The 20,473-nt window shown below is 39.1% G+C and overlaps 1 protein-coding gene across 1 annotated transcript in view; it reads left to right on the forward strand.

Annotated features, from left to right (window-relative positions):
* Positions 1 to 19,358: 19,358 nt before the first annotated feature.
* Positions 19,359 to 20,473, forward strand: part of LOC138223909 (uncharacterized) — a 235,954-nt gene continuing 234,839 nt past the window's right edge. Inside the window, exon 1 of the mRNA XM_069180089.1 lies at positions 19,359 to 19,403. Within this exon, the coding sequence (XP_069036190.1) occupies positions 19,391 to 19,403 (13 nt within the window). The 5' untranslated portion in view covers positions 19,359 to 19,390. The remainder of the gene's footprint in view (positions 19,404 to 20,473) is intronic.

Below are 20,473 nucleotides of genomic sequence, written 5' to 3' on the forward strand. Positions count from 1 at the left end.
AACCTTGCATTCCGCTTCATACACTAAGGAACTGTGTTGAAATTTCAAGTGCTATTTCTTAATCACTATTAGATTAATAGTAAGAATGTAACATTATCAGACAGTTTCCACGCACATTTTGACATCAGAGTCTTTCATATGTCTGTGAAAACATCAGACTTATACATCATTTTTCAGTCCAGTTGTAGGAATAAGAGCAACACACTACTTATCAGACATTATCATATCATCCACTGCTCACAAGTTAAGATTTTGCACTCATTACGTCAAGTTACGTCAAGTTATGTGTTACAAGGGGAATCTGAAAGGCAGCACTACTTTAAATATCAGCTTCGTGAAGCTCCTGATGAGCAGTATTTGATGACACTGGGTCACTGTGCTGTAGATTCTGTTCTGCTGTCATTTATGAGGCTTTTGTTTGTTGTTTTTGGAAGCTACTCTTTTAATAGACCATTAGCCCTGTAGGTAAGCTGTGAACAGTGACCATTGTTCCTCCTTCCTGATGCTGTTTTCCCTTGTTTTGGTGTTCGTTCTGTATGCCATTATGGTTTTCATCACCGTTCTCATGACACATTTAATCATTTCATCACGTCTCTGAGTGACGCACCTGCAATTTGGACACAAGCTTTTTGAGCCCTGTCAAAATTCATTAGCTATCTCATATCTCTTTAGAACCTCCCATATTAAAGTGTTTTATAAGACTGCTTTTAAGGCAGAAACATATTGTTGATTCATGTTGAACTTAACATGGAACATATGAAGAATCCATTTTATCTGTCATTTAATTGTTTCAATTTACAAGTGCTTTTTAGCTATGTCTTTCCAATATTTTGGTCATCCCCCAGGCATTTGCAGGTGCAGTAGATGATTTCTTCTATCTAACACAATTTATTTGAATTGTCATTGTTGCCTTAACTTTAAAGTAGGAAAAGTGTTCTCAAAACCATTTCACAGGAAGTCCTTCAGCACGATGTTTCTGAGTGTCTTTTCAGCCTCTCTTTCCTACAGTGGTTTCCTATTTGAAAATGAAACTTTAGTGAAATAGAAAGTATGTACCTGATACGTCTCCATTAAGAGCCAAGCAGAAGAGACACAATTAGGTACAAGTAAAGAGGGAAAAAAATACTCCTGCATTAAAAACACACTGAAGTGCTGTAATTGTGGAAGGTGGCTGGTGGAGAGAGCAAGAGTTTGGACAAGAAAGCAGACTTTAGACCACTGTAGAGTCCGAGAGCCTGAAAATATTTTAGAGTAAACTACACGAGCAGAAGGACTTCAGCGGAAACTTTATCCCACTCTGGGTGAGTCTCTCAGCAATGAATATGTCAGAAAGAGGCACCGTTTCACCTCTCTTCTGTACTGGTACAGCGTTGTCAAGTGGTAGTTTCTGACAAGGATCCTTGTCTGCAGCCGAGTGCAGGACTCCGGCTCTGAAGACACACAGAGCTGCCGAGATGGGTTCACAGTGTATTGAAGTTCAAAATGGCGGAAAGCGGAAGTGCTGACTGTGGTGGATAAAGTTGCATAGAGCGCTTTTCATGCAGTTCATTCTACAGGTACTAAGAATCTTGACATTTTTGCATTTTCGCAAAATGGGAAAGGATAATTAATATGATGAGAAAAATTACAAAGTCATGATTGCATACGTTTTCAAACCCTTACTGAGGAAACATAAATTCATTTGGGTGTACAAATTTACCAAAATGAGCTTACCTAATAGTTTTTTGGCCCTTGTTTGTAATAATAGTCATACACACAATTTCAGAAATAAATACTTTGTCTCTGTGAGATCCCTCAGTCAGACAGTGGATATAAAGAAAAGATTCAATCCTGGAGACTAAGGAGCTTTCAGAACTGCTCAGGGATACAGTTGTAGATAGACACAGACAGGCTGCACACGGGTCTCTGTGGAACAGCACTGCCGGCATCCACCCAGTCACAGGCTGTTTCCTGTTCTCAGCCCATGTGCAGACATCACCTTGCATTCCTCTTTTAACACTTATGGACCTGGGGAAATGTGCTGATTTTATAATTGCTATCAGAATAATGCTAAGAATGTAACATTTTTTTTGGTAAGCTAAGGGACAATGAGCTTCACGTTACCAGGGGGACAGTGTGAGGTCAAGTTTCCCCTAAACAATGTGTCTTGTCAGATTATGTTGTCAGTGCATTTAATAATGTTGTTGTACTCTCTTCAGCCCAAATACAGAGGAGCCCAGACCCAGAATGTTACACATACTGACAGAGAGTGATCTCATTATGTGTGTTTGGATTTTAACAACTATTATTATTGTTTGCTAGAACCAAAACAAATCTATGTTAGACATTTTCATCTTCAGCCAAAAAATAAAAACCTGTGTAAGTAGTGTGGTGCAGGTTCTTGTCCCATCCTGCTCTTGGTCCAGGTTGGAGGGTTGCACCGATTCTGAGTCTTGTTAGGTGATATGGATGGGTTTGGGGGTGTTGATACCAGAGTGGTCCAGGAGGGGGGTGCAGGTGTCTTGGGGGCATTCTTGTTTTTCTATGAGTTCAGGTTGATTCTGTTGGTTCTGAGTGTCTTGGTTACATCCGTTTGTGTTTATAGATGAAAAAGCTTTTGAACAGTACCCCCCTACCCCCCACCCATCTCGATGGAAGTTGCCATCTTCAAAAAATCCTAAAAAGAGAATTAAAGTTTCACACAACAAAGCATGACTATGAAAGAACAGGAGACCTGCTTAGTGAGCACAACACTTGATTACAGTCAAAAAATCATAAAAATAAAGAAGTGTTCCACAACTCAAAGCAAGGTTGTATAATGTTAGGGGAGCTGTCTGGTGTGTAAAACACCTGGTTGCAGCACTGTGGCTGTTGTGCTTGAAGAGCTATTGACTCATGAATAGCACTACCCTATCCCCATGTACCGACTGTCTAATGGTGCCATATTGAAATAATCATAAAAAATCAAAAAAGGGACCACAGCCACAGCAAGGTTGTCTAATGTTAGGGGGACTGTCTGGTGTGTAAAACACTTGGTTTCAGCAGTGTGGCTGTTCTGCCTGAAATGCTATTGAGCCACGAAGACGACCCACCGATCCCAGTGTATTACCTGTAGTGTTATCTTTAAAAAAAATCATAAAAAAATAAAGAAAGGGGCCACAGCCACAGCAAGGTTATCTAAGGTTAGGGGGGCTGTCTGGTGTGTAAAACACTTGGTTTCAGCAGTGTGGCTGTTGTATTTGAAATGCTATTGAGCCATGAAGAAGACCCACCTATCCCAGTGTATTACCTGTAGTGTTATCTTCAAAAAATCATAAAAAAATAAAGAAAGGTTCCACAACCCAAAACAAAGCTGGGAAAAGTCAGAGGACCTGCTTAGTGTGCAAAACACTTGCAGCATTGTGGGTGCTGTGGTTTAAATGCTATTGGTTTGTGAACAGAATACCCCTATCCCAGTGCATTGTGCCACATTAAATAAAAGCACAAGAAAAAGACATTCAGAACACAAGCCTGTATCAGTGTTCTGTGTACAAAGTCGGTTTGAACATCATGGGAGCTGTTTTTAATGAGCTGCTGAGTAAAGAATATTTTAATCTTCCTGCTGTCAGTAGTATTGTGAATATAGTTGATCTTTACCTGAATGAAAACAGGACGTAAAGGAAGGGTTTCAGAAATCAAACAAAGCTTTATTCCAATGCTTACAGTCTGTGTAATTGAAGACTGCGCTGTTCTGCTTCCTATGGTCATATACAGGTTTTTTGCACAAAGCCATATTGAACAGTATTTCTCGTGTTGTGAACTTGCTTACACATTGGTGCCCCGGCTTCCAGTTAGTGCGTAATAACGCATCGATGAAAAACCGGAGGTTTAAAAAAGATAATTAACTCACTGATAGTTTGATGTAGAGGCTGTGGAAATATCCACAAGTCGTGGTCTTTAAAATGCATTTGGTATGAAGATGTTCTGTGCTTCCATTGCGAAGATATGGACAAAAGAATATTCGTGCTTGGTCAAAAAAATGTCATAAAAACGAAAAAGTAAAGGCTGAGAAAGCATTCACAATGTATTTTATACACAAAGGAAGTATTCTCGCAACTCTAAGAGGTTTCGTGTAAACGCTACAGGCGTGCCAAAATCGTTTTCGAACTTCAAGCTAACTTTACCCCGGTAAAACAGCAAGGGTCTGATTACTTTTCCAAGGCACTATGTATTTTGGTTTCATTTCATTAAGTATTTAAATGAATATTGTGGTGCAATGCAGGAAGTGTCTGGTGTGTGTGTGTGTGGGGGGGGGGGGGGGGCGCATTAAGGAAGATGCGTTGCCATGGAAACCACATAAGTGAATGAACAGCAAGTGTAGAAGGGTTTTAAAGGGGGGAAAGTTCCAGCAGTGGTGAGAGAAAAAATGCGGAGGCTCTGCTGTGAGAGAGCCAGGCTGAAGCATGACAGTTGCGGGTGTGAGACGCTACTAGTCAGGGCAACGTTAGAAGGGCGTGCTGCCATGTACGGTATGAGTGAACAAAGACTTAATTAGCCGCTGTAGTAACCCCGTGAGGGGGTGGAGAAGAACGACAATCCCGGAGGGGATTGTGAGAGGAATAGCCTGAGAGGAAGAGTGAAAACGTCAGTCTGTGAGGAGACTGACAGAAAAAACAGAGCTTATGAGATCATCAAAAGATTTAAAGGGACAGCATCCTGCTAGGGTGTGAGAGCAGGGCTGTCGTGTCCGCTGTATGAGTGAGTTGTGAGTTAGTGTGTGTGGACCAGAGTGGGTTGTGTGGCAGAGGGACCCTCCCCCTGCCAACAAATTGGTATCAGGGAAGTGAGTGGGGTCTATCTAGCTGTACCCTCTGGGAGATAGTGGAGTGGTGGCTGGGCACAGTGAGGTGCGCTGGCAGCTGTATGGTGTAACGCAGTGGTGGCTAGGCACAGTGAGCTGCGCTGGCAGCCGTGAGTTCACAACCTAAGGACGTGAGAGTGAGATGCCAGAAAGGTTGTGGGTGTGTGTGTTAGAGACGGACAGTGTGTTGTGTCTCGGCACAGTCTGTAGTGCGGAAGAAGACTTGGTGATGTAGCGTGTGTCTGTGTAACCCAACCTGGTGGCGTCAGGAGAGGATGTCAAGGCTGGGGGTTGGACCTGGGAGTCTGATGCACAGGTTGTGAGTGAAACAGTGGCATAATGGAGTAGGTGTAACGAACAGTTCTTTCCGGACCCTATGCGGACGACACAGTCCGACGGAGTGGGGAAACACTGGGGAAACGTCATGCAGGAAAACGGGGCTGAAGACAAGGGGGCGTGTCCAAGGTGCGCTGGTGCACGGGGGAGGTGTGGCCGAGGCGAACAATCCGAGAGTAATCCTTAGGAAAATCCAAAACACATGAGTAAGTCCAAAACCAGGAGATCCATCAGAACAAGAATTAAAAACCACGAAGGCCGGGTCGGAACCGGCGGACGGGGAACAGGAACGGGAACCGAGGTTAAAACCTTAACGGGACCAGGCGCTTCCTGGTCCCGGACTCGCACGATATGGAAATCAGAGCAGAGCCCGGAAGAGCGTCAGCGCCTGGCTTTTAAGGTGGGCAGGGAATAGGGCGCAGGTGCATGGAATAAAGTCTTGAGTGATAGGGCTGGAGCACCCTTAAGGAGGGGGAACTAATATCGTGACAGTAGGAGCAGGAGGCTCCATGATGTTGTCTGGGAGCAGGAGGTTCCTAACATTGAGGACAACAGGATGAACTTGGTGAACTTGAGACTCTGAAGGCAAAGGGGTCAGAAGTAACGGGATGTGGAGTCATGTATCATGTTACCCCAATGAAGGGGGTAGTGTGATCACAGCTCTCGGAGGACAGTGCATCTAAGATAAAGAAAAGGAACCTAAAAGAGCTTATAAAGGGGTGTGACAGGGGAGAATGGAAGTGTGACCACGTCCAATGCAGTGTCAACTACCTCCATGGCACCACAATATTCAAACAGAGGTCATGGGTACAAGGTCTATATTAGGACATCCTCCTCCTCCATCCTACAAAACTCCATACTCCTTTCAGCAAAATGCCGTGCTTCTTCGCTCCTAAATCACATTTTAATTTTTGGTCACTATGATCCAATTAAACCCACTTCTGCTCTTTCCCCTATTTATATTACTTTACATTAAAAAAAGAAAAACCTGCTTATAGTCATCCCAGGTCAATTTGAGCCCTGATTAGTATTGATCATTCAAGATTACCTTATTTTATATTAGCTCGGGTTAAAATACGGAGACTGTAAACATGAAGATTGAGTATTTTTTATTGCTTAAAGATTTGCATTACATAAATATTTATTTGTGGAAAGCTTCTTTATACACAGCATTTTTGGTTTTGCCTCCTGGAGCAAAGATGTGAAGTTGTTTTTCACTTCTTACACGTGCACATCCAACATAGTTGTCCATGTGAGAAGCATGATGATTCCAGGTTCAAGCCCAATTTTTTGAGTGACTGACCCTGCGCTTTGTTGATAGACATAGTGGAACTGAGCCTAATGGGAAACTGAAGACATTTGAACCTGAATGGCAGATCAGATGGAATTCTTGGAATTCTTGGAATGAACACATCTTCTCCCTTGAATGATCCAGAGTATTGATGCTTCAATCACATATGGATGAAGCTTTTTGATCACTAAGTGAGTTCTATTGCACAGTTTTGGGGAATCCACATTTCGTAAAAGCATGACAGGACATTTAATTTTGAAAGAAAAAATTGTGAGGTGGAACACCAGTTGGATGCAATGTGTTCAAAAAACTCCACAGACTATTGGACAACATCATCAGTGTCAACAACAGTATCAACACTTTTGAAAACTTTTGCTTCACCAGGCATCTTATTCAATATTCAATTGCTGATGTCACCCACTGCATCATTTTTCGGTGCTAGTATTGCTCTTTCACTAAGCCAATTTGTGTTCTTGTAGTTGGCAGCCAAATTTGGAATACTTTTACAATACTTTCTAGTGCTTCTTTGGAAGAAACAGTGACATGCTTTGGGAGGTTTATTGAATCATCTTTTTCTGTTGCCAATGTACCATCTCCTATTCTCAACACATTGTTAGCAAAGATTCCAGCATGCTTATCCTTTTTGAGGTGGACACTCATGTTTGTTTCCAGATGAAGCTTCTGGACATGTTTCCACAAATAAGAGGCTTTAAATGAAGCCTTCAGTTCATCAGCTCTGGTTCCTTTTGGGATGACTGGCAAAGTTTTTCTGAAATCTCCTGTCATTAAAAATGTAATTCCTCCCATAATTTCATCATTACCTCTTATGTCCTTAAGTGTTCGATCAACAGCTTCAAAGGCAAGTTTGTGGGAACTGTGCAATGCTCTCCCTTTTGAGATGTTGCAAGTAGGTGAATCATGTCTGACCAGATCAAGAGGCAATTTAAATGTGGAATGGGCAGTCCTGCCACCAGCAAAGACGGTTGAAGCTTTACTTGATGATGCCACAGCAAGGGCAATGTGTCCTTGTGAACGCAAGTTTACAAGGAGTAAGTTAGTGACAAATGTCTTTCCAGTTCTACCTGGAGCATCGAGGAAAAAGAATCCACCATGATCAATTGCATCTAGAATTTTTCTGTAGAGATTTGCTTGTTCTGATGTGAGCTTTGTTTCATTGCTTGCAACAAATTCCTTCAGCTCTTCTTTGTTGTAGGGCGTTTCCCTGAGTAGTTCCTGAGAGATGCCACTTTTTTCTGTTCTTGGTTGAGGCCATACAAATTGCTTCAGTTCTTTGCCTCCTAATGAAAGGAGCTTGTCTTGTATTTTCACCAGAGCCTCATTGAAGATAGTATCATCATATGAGGTATTTTTATTCAGTTCCTTTGCATGGTACAAAATCTCTTCATGATTGTGGGTTAGGAAGATGACATGCAGTGAACATTATACAGAGGAGATCTCGGAGTATATAAGGTGAAGCAGTCAATACTGTATAGCCTCTGTAAGAGCTTCATCCCAGTGTTTGTCATCTTCTAAGTCCATGGAGATTACAGGTTTCTCTGTAGGTTGAACACACTTGGCCTTCAGTTGTCCTGAGTGATTCAAAGGAAGTTGGACCTCTAACAGTGTGAAGTAGTAAATGCACATAATAACACACTTCATTGGGATGAACAGTGTAAACTCTTCCGAGAGCATCAGATGCTTTGATTGCAGGGAATCCTTCAATTGGTGTTCCTTATGATCTTGGTTTCCATGTTCTTGATCCACTGACCCAAGTGAAGTATTTGGGAACTTCATGGTAAAGCAGTGTCTTTGCAAAATCATTTGGAGCACAGAGACTAAGGAAGGCTTTCAATGTAGTGAAAGCAATGTTTGGATCAAGGAGGGCTGCTTGGTCAACAGTTTCTGGGTTGAAATATACATGTTGCCCATTTTCAAGGTGCCCAGCAAGAGGAACAACTGTGGGATGACGCTCGGAGATGGGGAAACTTTAGTATCTTTCAGACAGCTCCATTGCTAATATAGGTATCTGCCTATTTGAAACTTTGTGACCTCATCATTGTTGCTTTCTTTGTTTTAGATTCCTTAAACTGCTATGTCAACGCCTTTGTTGACATGTTTGCACACATACTTGATGGATTTGACTGAGCTGCAGTATTCAACGTTAATGTGAGCCTTGAAAGTTTTTGAGAGAAGTGGATTGTAGAGAACAACCCACCTGTTGTCCACAAATACTTCCTGACCATCAATCATGCTGGCTTCCTTCTCTTGTACAATGGATAGCCTTCCTGATTCTTGTAAGAACATTCTTGGATACTTCTTGGTGCATTTTCAATCCTGCATGTATGGTGAGTTATGATTCAAAGGACCACAGGGCCTATGAATCATGTTTCTCACTACAACGTCAAACAGAACTTTGTCATCATGAGGATCTAGAATTTCAGCTGAAATAATTCTGTCAACATCTTTGGGTGAATTGTTGACCAGCCACAAATATGCATGTGGCATCTTCAATCACCAATGATTTTATTCTTTGTCAGAAAATCGATGAGGGACACCACCTTTCTCTGAAAAACCCATGTAATAAGTTCATGTCTGTGGATTGCCTTTTGGCCAGGGAAAAGTTATCTCTGTACCACCTGCCATGTAGGGTTGCATGTGAAAGTAAAAAAGGTCAGGTCTGCCATACTTTGTGACATAAGTAATCTTGAGTCTTTTCATGCATATATCTTGGTCCTGTGAACGTGGAAGGTAACATCACCCTTTTTCCAATGTTGACGTCTCCATCACTGGTGATTGCATCTCTTAGACCCTGGCATGTCTCAGCTCAAAGTTGACTGATTTTGGCAAATGAACAAAAGGCTCTCACTTTCAATTTTTGCATTCATGTCAACAATGTACTGGTGGAATAATTATCTGCACTTCAAAATGTGATTAGAACTGTTTGATCTCACCATAATCTGGTAAACATACTGTAGTAATCACTTGCAGTTACTTTCTTTCCCGATGAGAGAGACAGAATGTTGATGAAGTAGCCATCTTGTCTTTTCCAAAATATTAATGGGTACTGGAGCGCATCATAAGAATGATGTGTTTCTGGAATTCTCTGGTGGCTAACATCTCTCTGATGAAGGATAATGTCATGTTTTCCTGCATCTTGATCAACCAAAAGGGTTGCAACTTCATCTGTGATAGGGGCATTGAACCTGCTCGTATGCTCACCAGCTGGTGTCTTGTCTGCTTTAATGATGACTTTGAGTTCAGGATCTTGCAGCACCGACTTGAAACTTCTGACTAAATTGTCGTGCTAGTGGAGCATATTTTGTAGGCTCTGAATGACTTCCAGTTGAACACCAGGCATAAGATGACACCTGCGATCTGTTGGTTCTTGGTCATCGCCCATGAAGTAAATTTGAACAAATGTAGGCAATTCTTCTTCAACAGGTAAAAGCAAACCAATTCTGTGATACACATGTCCTTGGATTTTGAGTCCTGGCTCATTTACTTCTTTTGAAGCACCGAATGATGTAATTTGGAAACATGAATTGTACTTTCTGATATTTGAAAGGAAGTGCCTGGACTTTTCTGTGTCACCTTCCATCTGTGAGAGAAGAGGCTCTGGTGGTTGCTCTATTGGCAAAAAGGTTCACATTTCCATTATTGCAGCAAAGACCTGGTGATTCATCTTTCCACGTTTTCACACTGCAGTGATTGCCCACAATACACATAGTCCCAATTTCAACAGCTTTGTGTTGTGAGAAGTCCAAGTTGTTAATGTAATCAAAAGCTGCATTGTGAAGATCAAACTGTGTTTGTGTTTGAGCTACTTTTCTTGCTTGGTCTACCTGTTGCCTTGTTCTTTGATCATCTGTTTTGGTTGGCGAGCTTCAGCTGTTTGAACTCTTTGTGCCTGTATCCTTGCTTCTCTTTGCTCTTCTGTTTCTGATAGGTGCACTGCTTTGAATTTTGAAGCAGCTTTGGTGGACCTACCCAATGATCCAGACCTCTTCTTGGGTGGCATGTTTTGATCTATCTAATTTAATTAAATAGTTAATTAAAAGGTTTAAATTTCAGATGCTTTATAGATATAGAGAGATTAAGTCAACAACATGATTATTTGTGAGTTTGTGTGGAGTGATATTAGATAACGTGCCACCGCCTGACATAATAATACAATGGACAAACGTTCGAGGTCAAAATAAATCCTTTCTGACATCTCAAATCAGTTTCGATCAAGGTCTCTAAAATGAACAAGAAAAGAGTATTTTCAGAGAGCAATTACACTGTTTATGTAGAATAAGTGATTAGATTAATGAGCAATCTAATTTCTTATTCGTTTAAAACAGTAAAATGTCAGCTGCAAAAGATTGCACCAGAGACAGCACAAGCATTGCTTGTCATAGATGTTCAGAAAAGGGTGAATGGAAGAAGTCATGTCAAGTACAGTAATTCGGTGATCAATAATAACAGTTGTAGGACAAGAAACAAAATATAGTGAAAACTTAAGCTCTTTAAGGCTAAAACTAAAATTCAGTCTACAAATTAAGGCAAATGAAAATTTAGGACATTAAAGTGCTAGAGGTGTAAATGTAAAAATACAAAAATACACATGAGTAAAAAGTTTTAGAAATGGAGCAGGTGTTACTTTGAAATAAGCAAACAGAAAAAAAAAACATGACTAAGACATAGTGCAGAAGAGGGATGCAGGAACACTTGCAAAAGCTTAGATGTACAAAAAAATCCCAGAAAGGTGTGTATTACAAAAGAACATGCAAACATGAAATAGATTTGGCAAAGGGTAAAGGGCTTGAATAAGTGCATTTCTGGCAGGGAGAGTATGAAGGTTTGATGAGATAGAGTCAAAAAAGTAGCACACATAAAAAACAGCAATTCTGTCAGAGAGCCTTACTGTACATTAATTAATAGCAAAAATGGTTTCATGGAGGGCTTCTCATATAGTTAGGCATTCAGGTAGATTGCCAGGCTAAAGGATTTGAAAATATATTTTTAAAGCAAGTCAGTTATTTGCAACACATAAAATACATTTTTCCAAGAAAGTTTAGCTTTTGTCACTAATGAAACCACTAAATAATAACATAAATAAAGAAATATCAAGATGTTTTTTAATTCAATGTTGGTAGCAGGATGAACTGTCAGGTTGAGCTAAGTGTATATTTTGTCACAGAGTTGCTGCAGGATGTTAACAGTGAAACCAGGTATTTAGAAATGACTAATTTCAAGAAGAAGATTTTATAAATCTAGCAGGATAGAGTAAGTACAGAAAATAGGTAGTTAGATTGATCAAATTAGTATGGAAATCCATTAAGCAAAGAGGGTGGGAGAAGAGTGACAAACTAGTATACTGTACTTTAGATCTTTTTTTTTCTGAACCCGGAGAAATCTGATTATGTTTCTCTATAACAATAACAAAAAACTTTATTTTATAAAGCACCTTTAAAAGTAGCATCTCAAAGCAATGCAGTAGGTGTAAAAACAATTATGTACAGATTACAAAGTAAATACATATAAGAAAGAAATTCGAAAATGAAGCAGATACAGACACTAAATAAGTCTTCTGAAAAGAGAGGTTCTGAGGTTAGATTTAAATGCACTCAGGGTAGGTGACTCTGATATCACTGGGGATAGGCATACTTTTGACAAAGTAACAGGAGATGTTATAGACCGCAGAGGAAGATGATAAAGTTAACAGGATGAAGTTAATGAGGATTTTATTTTAGATTTTGTGTAGTTGCTAGCATTAAACTGTGTGTTGGATGCACAAGAATTGAAGGAATGGGCAAACAGCTGATGCTGATCCAGAGCCAGCATCTTAAGATGTTCATATTTAGAGGAAATTGGTTTAAATAACTGACTAGGTATGGATACTGATGTGGAAGAGAGGTGGAAAGGCTGTTTCCTTAAGCCAGCACTCTAAAATAATTTATCCTCAGTGAGATGCTGCCATCTCATAGTGGGTTTCTAACACTGTGTATAGTTCCATCCACACAGTGCCTTTACTTCAATCCATTTTTTAATCTCTTTATCCAGTACAGAGGATTTGGAGCCTATCCCAGCAAGCAACAGATGGAAGGCAGAACACACACTGGACATAGTGCCTGTCCATCACTGTCCATCACTGGACACACAAACAGACACAAACACACACACACGCACCAGGGCCAGTTTTCCCATAAGCCAATTAACCTACCAGTATATTTTGGACTGCAAGAGGAAATCATATCACACATATGGAGAAAACCCACAGAACCCAGAGAGAACATGTAAACTCCACACACACAGGACGGCAGGAATTGAACCTAGGGCCCAGTGCTGCAAGATAGCAATGCTAATCACTTGACCATCATTAGAAATGGATGGATAGCTTAGTTATCTTTCTAGTTCACAGATTTACATGCATAATTTAATTTTGAAAGCCACTGAGACATCTAGTACTATTGTTGTATTTATGAAAACAAACATACAAAAAGCATGCTAACAACAGTGCCATCCTATTCCTTAGTTAATACATTTTATTTTTATAAACAGTTAACATTGTTAGCAAAATATTTTGAATGATATTTTACCCTATTTTTCTTTATTTATTTAACTTATTTTTTGATAAGTTCTAATAATATTTAATGAATATTTGAACAATGAAAATATATTTTTACAAGATGCAGGGAAAAGTGAAACAATTTATTACAGTGCTAAATTTAATATTATTGATTACTAATAGTTTATGCTAACACCTAACTTTCTTAATTAGATGTATTTAAAACAATGAACTGTAACATAGCATTCAGAAATACAATCGAGAATAGTTTTGTGGTGTTTGTAGAGATGAAACTTTTCTAAAATGTAAAACCAATTTAAAAACGATTAAAATCTGTAATCTTTCCACGTGTAATGTCATTAGAAAGTACAACACGTTCCTGCTTTGTCTAACGATGGTATCAAAAAGTAGTCCAAGTGGTGAGAAACCTGTGCTTAATGATAATTAAGGGACTCAGAAGTCAAAGAAAATGATTTATGTTGTTTAATTTTAAAGTTAGAATGCAGACATTATTGGTGCCATTGGGGAAAAAAAGACTTGCTGATCTGTTCTACATACCAAGAATAGAACAGAATATGATTTTTTCTATTCGAAATTAAGAAGTAAAAACCTTACAGCGTACACAAAGATTCTAAGCTGATCACGAGGAAGAAAAATCACTAATTTTTTGCGCATAAAAAGTGGTTATTTACTACCGAAACCTGTTTTTATAGCTTTTGAAGTTGTGCAATGTCTAAGTTAAGCAGAAACACATCATATTTTGTATTTCTTTTTTAAAAATGAAAAAAAAAATCGTTTGCCCAGCCTAATAATGTTGTGAATGAAACATAAATTTACCACATGCTCAGCGTGTTTGGAACGTCGAACGTCCACTGCTGCACTTGCGTTTTAAATCCTGTTTATCAAAAAACGATCGAGGACGGGGATTCCCCTCAGTTTGATACGGAACATGCCGGGTTTTAAATTAAATGTCCTTTTATGGCCTTTATTGGCCTTGAAGGTGAAAGGTTTTATGATAAGAACCTAACCTAGGGTAAGATGTACTTATGTGCAAAATTTCAGGTCTGTAGGGTGAAAAATAAGAGCGTGCATAAAGAACAAACAAACACTGAGCTTTACAAATGATGAATTTATGTAGTTTTTTTTATAATATAACTATAGTGAATTGAAGTCATATATTGGATCCCTTTATTTAGAGAATTTGAGCAGAGATGACTGTGAAGAAACCTGATACATGTGGTCAGAATTCTCAATGACAGTAACAGTCAACCCAGTGGATTTCTTCAGAATGGACAGTGAAACACGAATGAGAAGGAACAAGTGGAGACTACATGGAAGTTGATCTAAAACTGATAACAGCAGGCACTTATTTACATAAAGGATTGTAGGGGTGTGGAACACGCTGCCGAGTCATGAGGTTGAAGTGATATCCTTGATTCCTGGATGAAATACCAGACAGACAGATAACATACTTAGTTCAATCGGCTGAATTGCCTGCTCTCATTTGTAAATAACATGTGTTAATGTTTTTGCCATTTGTTTATAACATTCCCCTTTAAACAAGAGTTTGAGTGTCACTGTATTGAATTTGATGCAATTTAGAAATGGTGTCAAATATATTTTGTCAGTCATAGGCACTTTTCTAAATTCAAATACATTTAGAAAAATCTGCTCAGCATCTACAGATGCAGCCATTCAAAATGCACGGGCGATACTGCATTATTTAGCGGTACGCTGTACGCAGTCTACCGCAAGCTACCGGTAAATACCGCGAGTTACCGTAAATTCTCCTATAATACGACAAGCAAAATAATAGTATCCGGAATTTCCGCAAGGTGGAGCTAATAAAGCTCAACTTCTCATGTTTGAGCTGTGGCCATCAAAGTCTTTAACGAAGATATTACTAATAGTATTAATAATGAATGACCTTGGACAAGCTGTAAGTGTAAACACAAAGTATTGCCCTGGTCAACATTCTTTTTTTCATTGACCGTCTTTGTAAAAGTAACACCACAGCATTTCGCAATCACGCATTTGTTTCCAATCATGCAAAGTACAGTAATTTCTGAGAATCGATTCACCATGCCTTTCACATGCTCATAAAAGAGATTGATTTAGGAACATAAACATATTACCGTATGAAAACTGTACTGTATACAGTATGTATATGTATATTTAATGTCTTAACTGTGCCTGTTTAAGTATTGAATATTCATATCTAATTTTACCACTGAAGGGAAATCTTAGTAGCTGAGCATAAAAATAATAGGAGCATACTGCAACGCGTGTGAAGGCCATTAACGATATTAATTTTGGAACATAAACATACAGTATATGGCTGGTCTCGGTACTTTAAAGAAAACATACACGAAACATGGTTTCATTATGACCAGAATCGGTCTTGAGATATTTTTATCTTGATTTACAGTATTTGAGAGGTATGTCTTAACACCGATACTACAGTGCGTAAATACTGCTCACGTATATGTTTCTAGGTTTATATTATGCATTTCATACGGTCAAATTACTTTTGAGCAACTAATAAGAAGCGCGAAACGGTATGCGTTTTAGTTTCATTTTGTGCTGGGACTCTGCTTTTAACAACGTCGCCATGGATTGATTAGAGATATCAAGTACATACAAGTCATTTTTTAAATGTTGTAGTTCATCTTGTAAAAATGTTACGAGTACATCATCTATCAACAATTACACAGGTTCTGTTTCCATATTGCGGATTTTGGTTACGTAATATTATTTTATAGATTTCACGTTGTGAATATATGATTTGGGCAAACAGAGCCGCAAAGAAGTACATTATGGGTTGTTGTTTTGTTTTTTTTTGCAGTTTTATCTAGAACAAGTGATGCTTAAACCTTTGTCTGATTCTTGTGAAACTATCCACACGACAGTTACAGTACCTAGGAGTTGACTTCAGTGATGTCACTGATGGGATGTTTCTAAAAATCCATCCTCTGTAAAACGTCTTCTCTAGTTGTCCTGCATATGTATTCGCTAATGAAGCTGTGTGTTCTGAGCCTGGATCTCTACATTTCTGTATGAACCAGCTTAGAGTGCTAAAGACAGCTTGTGTTTAAATAGAGTGTAAGGCAATTTATGCTTCTAAAGTCATGGTCAGCATTTATTATTGTACTGTGCTGTAAACTTGTTCTGTGCCTAGTCACATTATTTTATAGTGTTTTTATAGCGTTATTAAATCCGGTGGCGCTGTGTGTTAGTTTCCTGACTCCCATGTCACATGGTCTGTGATTGAATCCCATGGAACTATGACTTTATTTTTTAACAAACATTTCCCTGGTTCCGCACCCCTTGGTGTTTCTCTCGCTCTCTCTCGGGTCACCTGATCATTAGCTCGAAAGATTTGAGTGCTTTGTGTATATTCTAATGGTAGTGGGGGCAGGGTGTGTGGGAACAGGTTTGGTTGAAATTGCATTGGAGATCTATGTTCTTCACACCTGAAACATTTACTCTGAAAGCATTTTCTTCGCAGTTTAGCCGATCTTGTTACAGCATGTTACAGTTTACTATTATTAACCATATTAATTTTAAGTGCTTAATGCCATTTTTTGACCAGGCACGAATATTCTTAAGTCCATATCTTCGCAAGGGAATCAGTGCGAATTGCAATACTAATTAAATGACCGCAGGCACTTTCCACCCCCTCTGCCAGCAGGAACATTCCTATTCTTAGCTCAGCAGCTCATTACAAACCGGGATTTTTTACACAGTGATACAGCTTTGCGTTGTGAATCTGTTTTTCCGTGTTTACAAAGAAAGTGGAATACAGTGATACTACCTGCTGTACAGATACATATGTTTAGATATTTAGACCCTTAAATTAATATAATTATTAATAATAATGATTATAATGATAATAATGATAATCGGCAAGTGAAAGCTCTGTTGTCCTTCACATCAATGCCTGAAACATTTTACCGAACCCAGGATTTTACAGAGAGGGAGGAGGCGCGGAGCTCAGCAGTACAGAACGAACATTCTGCTGCCAAATAGGAGTGGCTTAAGCGACATACACAGTCGTGTAACTGACAGTTTGAGGTAGCCTATCGTGTAAATTTCGCTTTGTTGCTGATAGGTTAAGCTTTCGAAACTCTGCCCCAAAGTCATATGACTGATTTTTCGCCCTGTTTCGTTGGTTAAACGCAATGATCACAAGCACCACCATGGTAACTAGGATGTGTAGTTTTTAATTCCGTTTGAATTATAACTGTACGTACTGTCTTCATATTTGGCGCGCCAAAAAATTTCGGTGCCGTCGTCTCCGCTTTAAAGGTACCCCCGTGCTGGAAGAATTTGACCTCGGAACGTTTGCCCAGCATAGTTATAGTGGACATAAAAACAAGAGTTCGCTGGCATTATATAATTATACGAATTACACGAATATAATTATATCTTATTAATTTCTTGAGATACGCGATTCTTTTAATACAGTCTTTGCTGTGCTCTAGAGGATCCTTGTGATATTTCGAGCTCTTGGTGAATGATAAGTGTCGCAGTTTAAGTCATTTTCGTAGTTAGAAATTATGGAACGCTCTGTTAAAAGCAAGGGAGTTTTTATGTCCGTTGCAGTTCTTTTGAAACTGAACTTGTTTGAATTGACTGAGCTCCGTGCTGTACCACACAATGTCTGTTTTTTTTTTGTGCTGTCCTACTGTACTTCCTACTTTGAAAATACCCGTGAAACCGGTTTCGTCACAGCCAGCCCTCCCGCAGAGAGGGGGGTTGTACTCGTTAATGTCTTAGCACAAAGCAGAAACTTCTTGGAAAGATTACAGATTTTAATCGTCTTTTTTCTGAACCAGGGAAAATCTGATCATGTTTCTCTATAACAATAATAAAAAACTTTATTTTACATATCACCTTTAAAAGTGGCATCTCAAAACAATACAGTAGATGTAAACCACAGATTACAAAGTAAATACCCAGACAAAAGCAAACGCGTTTTTAATAAGATGCTTTTATTCGTTCATAATCCGACGATCTCAGGAAGACTAATGGGGGTCTGGCTCTTTTTCTGGAAAACCATAACTCTGGTCTCTCCTCAATGGGCTTCGACGTGCTAATGCGTTGGTTTAACAGTCCGGGTGTGGCAATGTTTTTTATTATTGTTATAGAGAAACATGATCAGATTTTCCCCGGTTCAGAAAAAAAGATCTGAAGTACTGTACCTTATACTAGTTTGTCACTCTTCTCATCCCCTCTTTGCTAAATGGCTTTTGAATCGAGTCACATGAAGAGAGAGGTGAAACAGCCCTACACAGCCTCGTCGCAGTACACGAATATAATTATATCTTATTAATTTCTTGAGATACGCGATTCTTTTAATACAGTCTTTGCTGTGCTCTAGAGGATCCTTGTGATATTTCGAGCTCTTGGTGAATGATAAGTGTCGCAGTTTAAATCATTTTCGTAGTTAGAAATTATGGAACACTCTGTTAAAAGCAAGGGAGTTTTTATATCCGTTGCAGTTTTTTTGCAACATGAATATAATTATATCGTTATTAATTTCTTGAGATACGCGATTCCATATTATATTCCCTTTTAATCAAATTCTAAAACTATGCTTGTTGACTCCAGTATCACGTTAGTTAAAGACTTCGATGCTTAGAATGTTTAGGGAGAAATGGAATACTGGTGTGTATGTTTTCTTTAAAGTACCGAGACCAGCCATATACCGTATGTTTAAGTTCCAAAATTAATATCGTTTATGGACTTCACACGCATTGCAGTATGCTCCTATTCTTTTTATGCTCAGGCACTAAGATTTCCCTTCAGAGGTAAAATTCCATATAAATATTAAATACTACAATGGACACAGTAAAGACGTTTACTGTAAATCTTTCTACGACAGACCAACGGACCACGAGTGCCCCTGTTGGTCAACCAATACCATACCGCGGTGCCCCGCGTCATCTTGCGTCACGATGCGCGACGCCTTAGCCAATTACCTCCGGTACGTGTCTGTACCGCGCACTTTGAATGGCTGCATCTGTACTTTTTCACACAAAGAGATATGTTCTATCCAGTGGACTTGACAGATATATTTTATTGCATTGCTTTTTGACCTTTGTGTAGCAAGGAGCAGGGCACATGGCATTTAGTTTTGGTGGAGGAAAGAGAGAGTTCTAGATCATGGAGGAAATCACATGGAGTTTCAAAAGAGAGAAGAAGGAGTTTCAGGGCATGAAGGAAAATGTCCTATTATGAATGTTGTAGAGGGTCATGGCAAAATAAGAAGAGCTTCATGTGAAACATACACAAATCAAAAGATGAAAGAGGCAAATGAAGGTTTATTTTTTATTTCTTTTGTTTTGGATTTCAGGCTCAAACTGGGACCTATAGAATTGACCCACGAAAGATGTCAGAAGCAGGTACAGTGTTGAATTTATATTAATCTCAACAGAACCTTCTGTTTTTGACCATTTCTGTAAAGCAGGAGACTACATTGTAAAGTCTGTTGACATTTAACTAATGGATATTCTCCAATGTACAGTATTTACTCACCCTCTGCATTAATGCCAGTTTCAGTTTTCTTCAGCAATGACTCTAGTCAGTGAAGTTCCAGTACAGTGAATCACTTTTAGCAGACTGTCCACAGGGCTGAGTTAAAATTACTGCTATAGGCATTCAGAGATAGTTGCAAAAGATCTGGCGACAGTTTAGAAACGAATTTAACCAGGTGGCCAGAATCACAAACAATGCTAAAAATGGGAAAGGCAATTTAGGTTTTTGGAGAATTGAAAAGAAAGGCAGTCAGGGAAAAGATTTGAGGTTAGTATGTCTGGTGATAAAGGTTAAAGACTTTTGTTTAGGATTCGCAGTGCAAAACTCAGGTTAAAGACTAAGAATATGGTTTAGTGTGTATCAGTACTGTATCTGTAAAATTTAGAGAGAACTTCTATTGATTCAAGGCTCTGCATTAGACAGGTTGTGTGGATTTAGTAAGAACCAGCTAGGAAGCGCAGTTGAGTTAGGTCTGAAAATCAGACCATAACAGAGAACATATCCAGCCCTGAGCCTGCTCTCTGGAGACTCAGTTTACTTCTTTTAGACACAGGAGGAAGCTCCTCAGCAGACAGGTTCTTTGAGGAGAGGCCAGGAATGTCCCAAGGATACTGAACAAGTTAGAGCTGTGTTACAGAGTGAAGAGGGGACTTGAATGTGGAATATTATACCAGGGCATTATAAAGTACCACACACACTTAGACTTGTGTGAGGGATGACACTATCTCACTGAGGTGGTCTTCCATAGCTGGCCTGACTAAAGTATTCTTGTCCTATATAAACATCATAATATATATCATAATTACAATTATAATTACAATATTACTTTGATCATTATAATGTGAATGGAGTACAACAAAAGTTTAGAACAGTTACACCAGCTTCACATTTATTATTTGTATATTTGCTCCATGAAGCAAAGAACCTTGCGCCCGAC

The sequence above is a fragment of the Lepisosteus oculatus genome, chromosome 18, assembly GCF_040954835.1.
Source record: "Lepisosteus oculatus isolate fLepOcu1 chromosome 18, fLepOcu1.hap2, whole genome shotgun sequence".
NCBI classification, from domain to species: domain Eukaryota; kingdom Metazoa; phylum Chordata; class Actinopteri; order Semionotiformes; family Lepisosteidae; genus Lepisosteus; species Lepisosteus oculatus.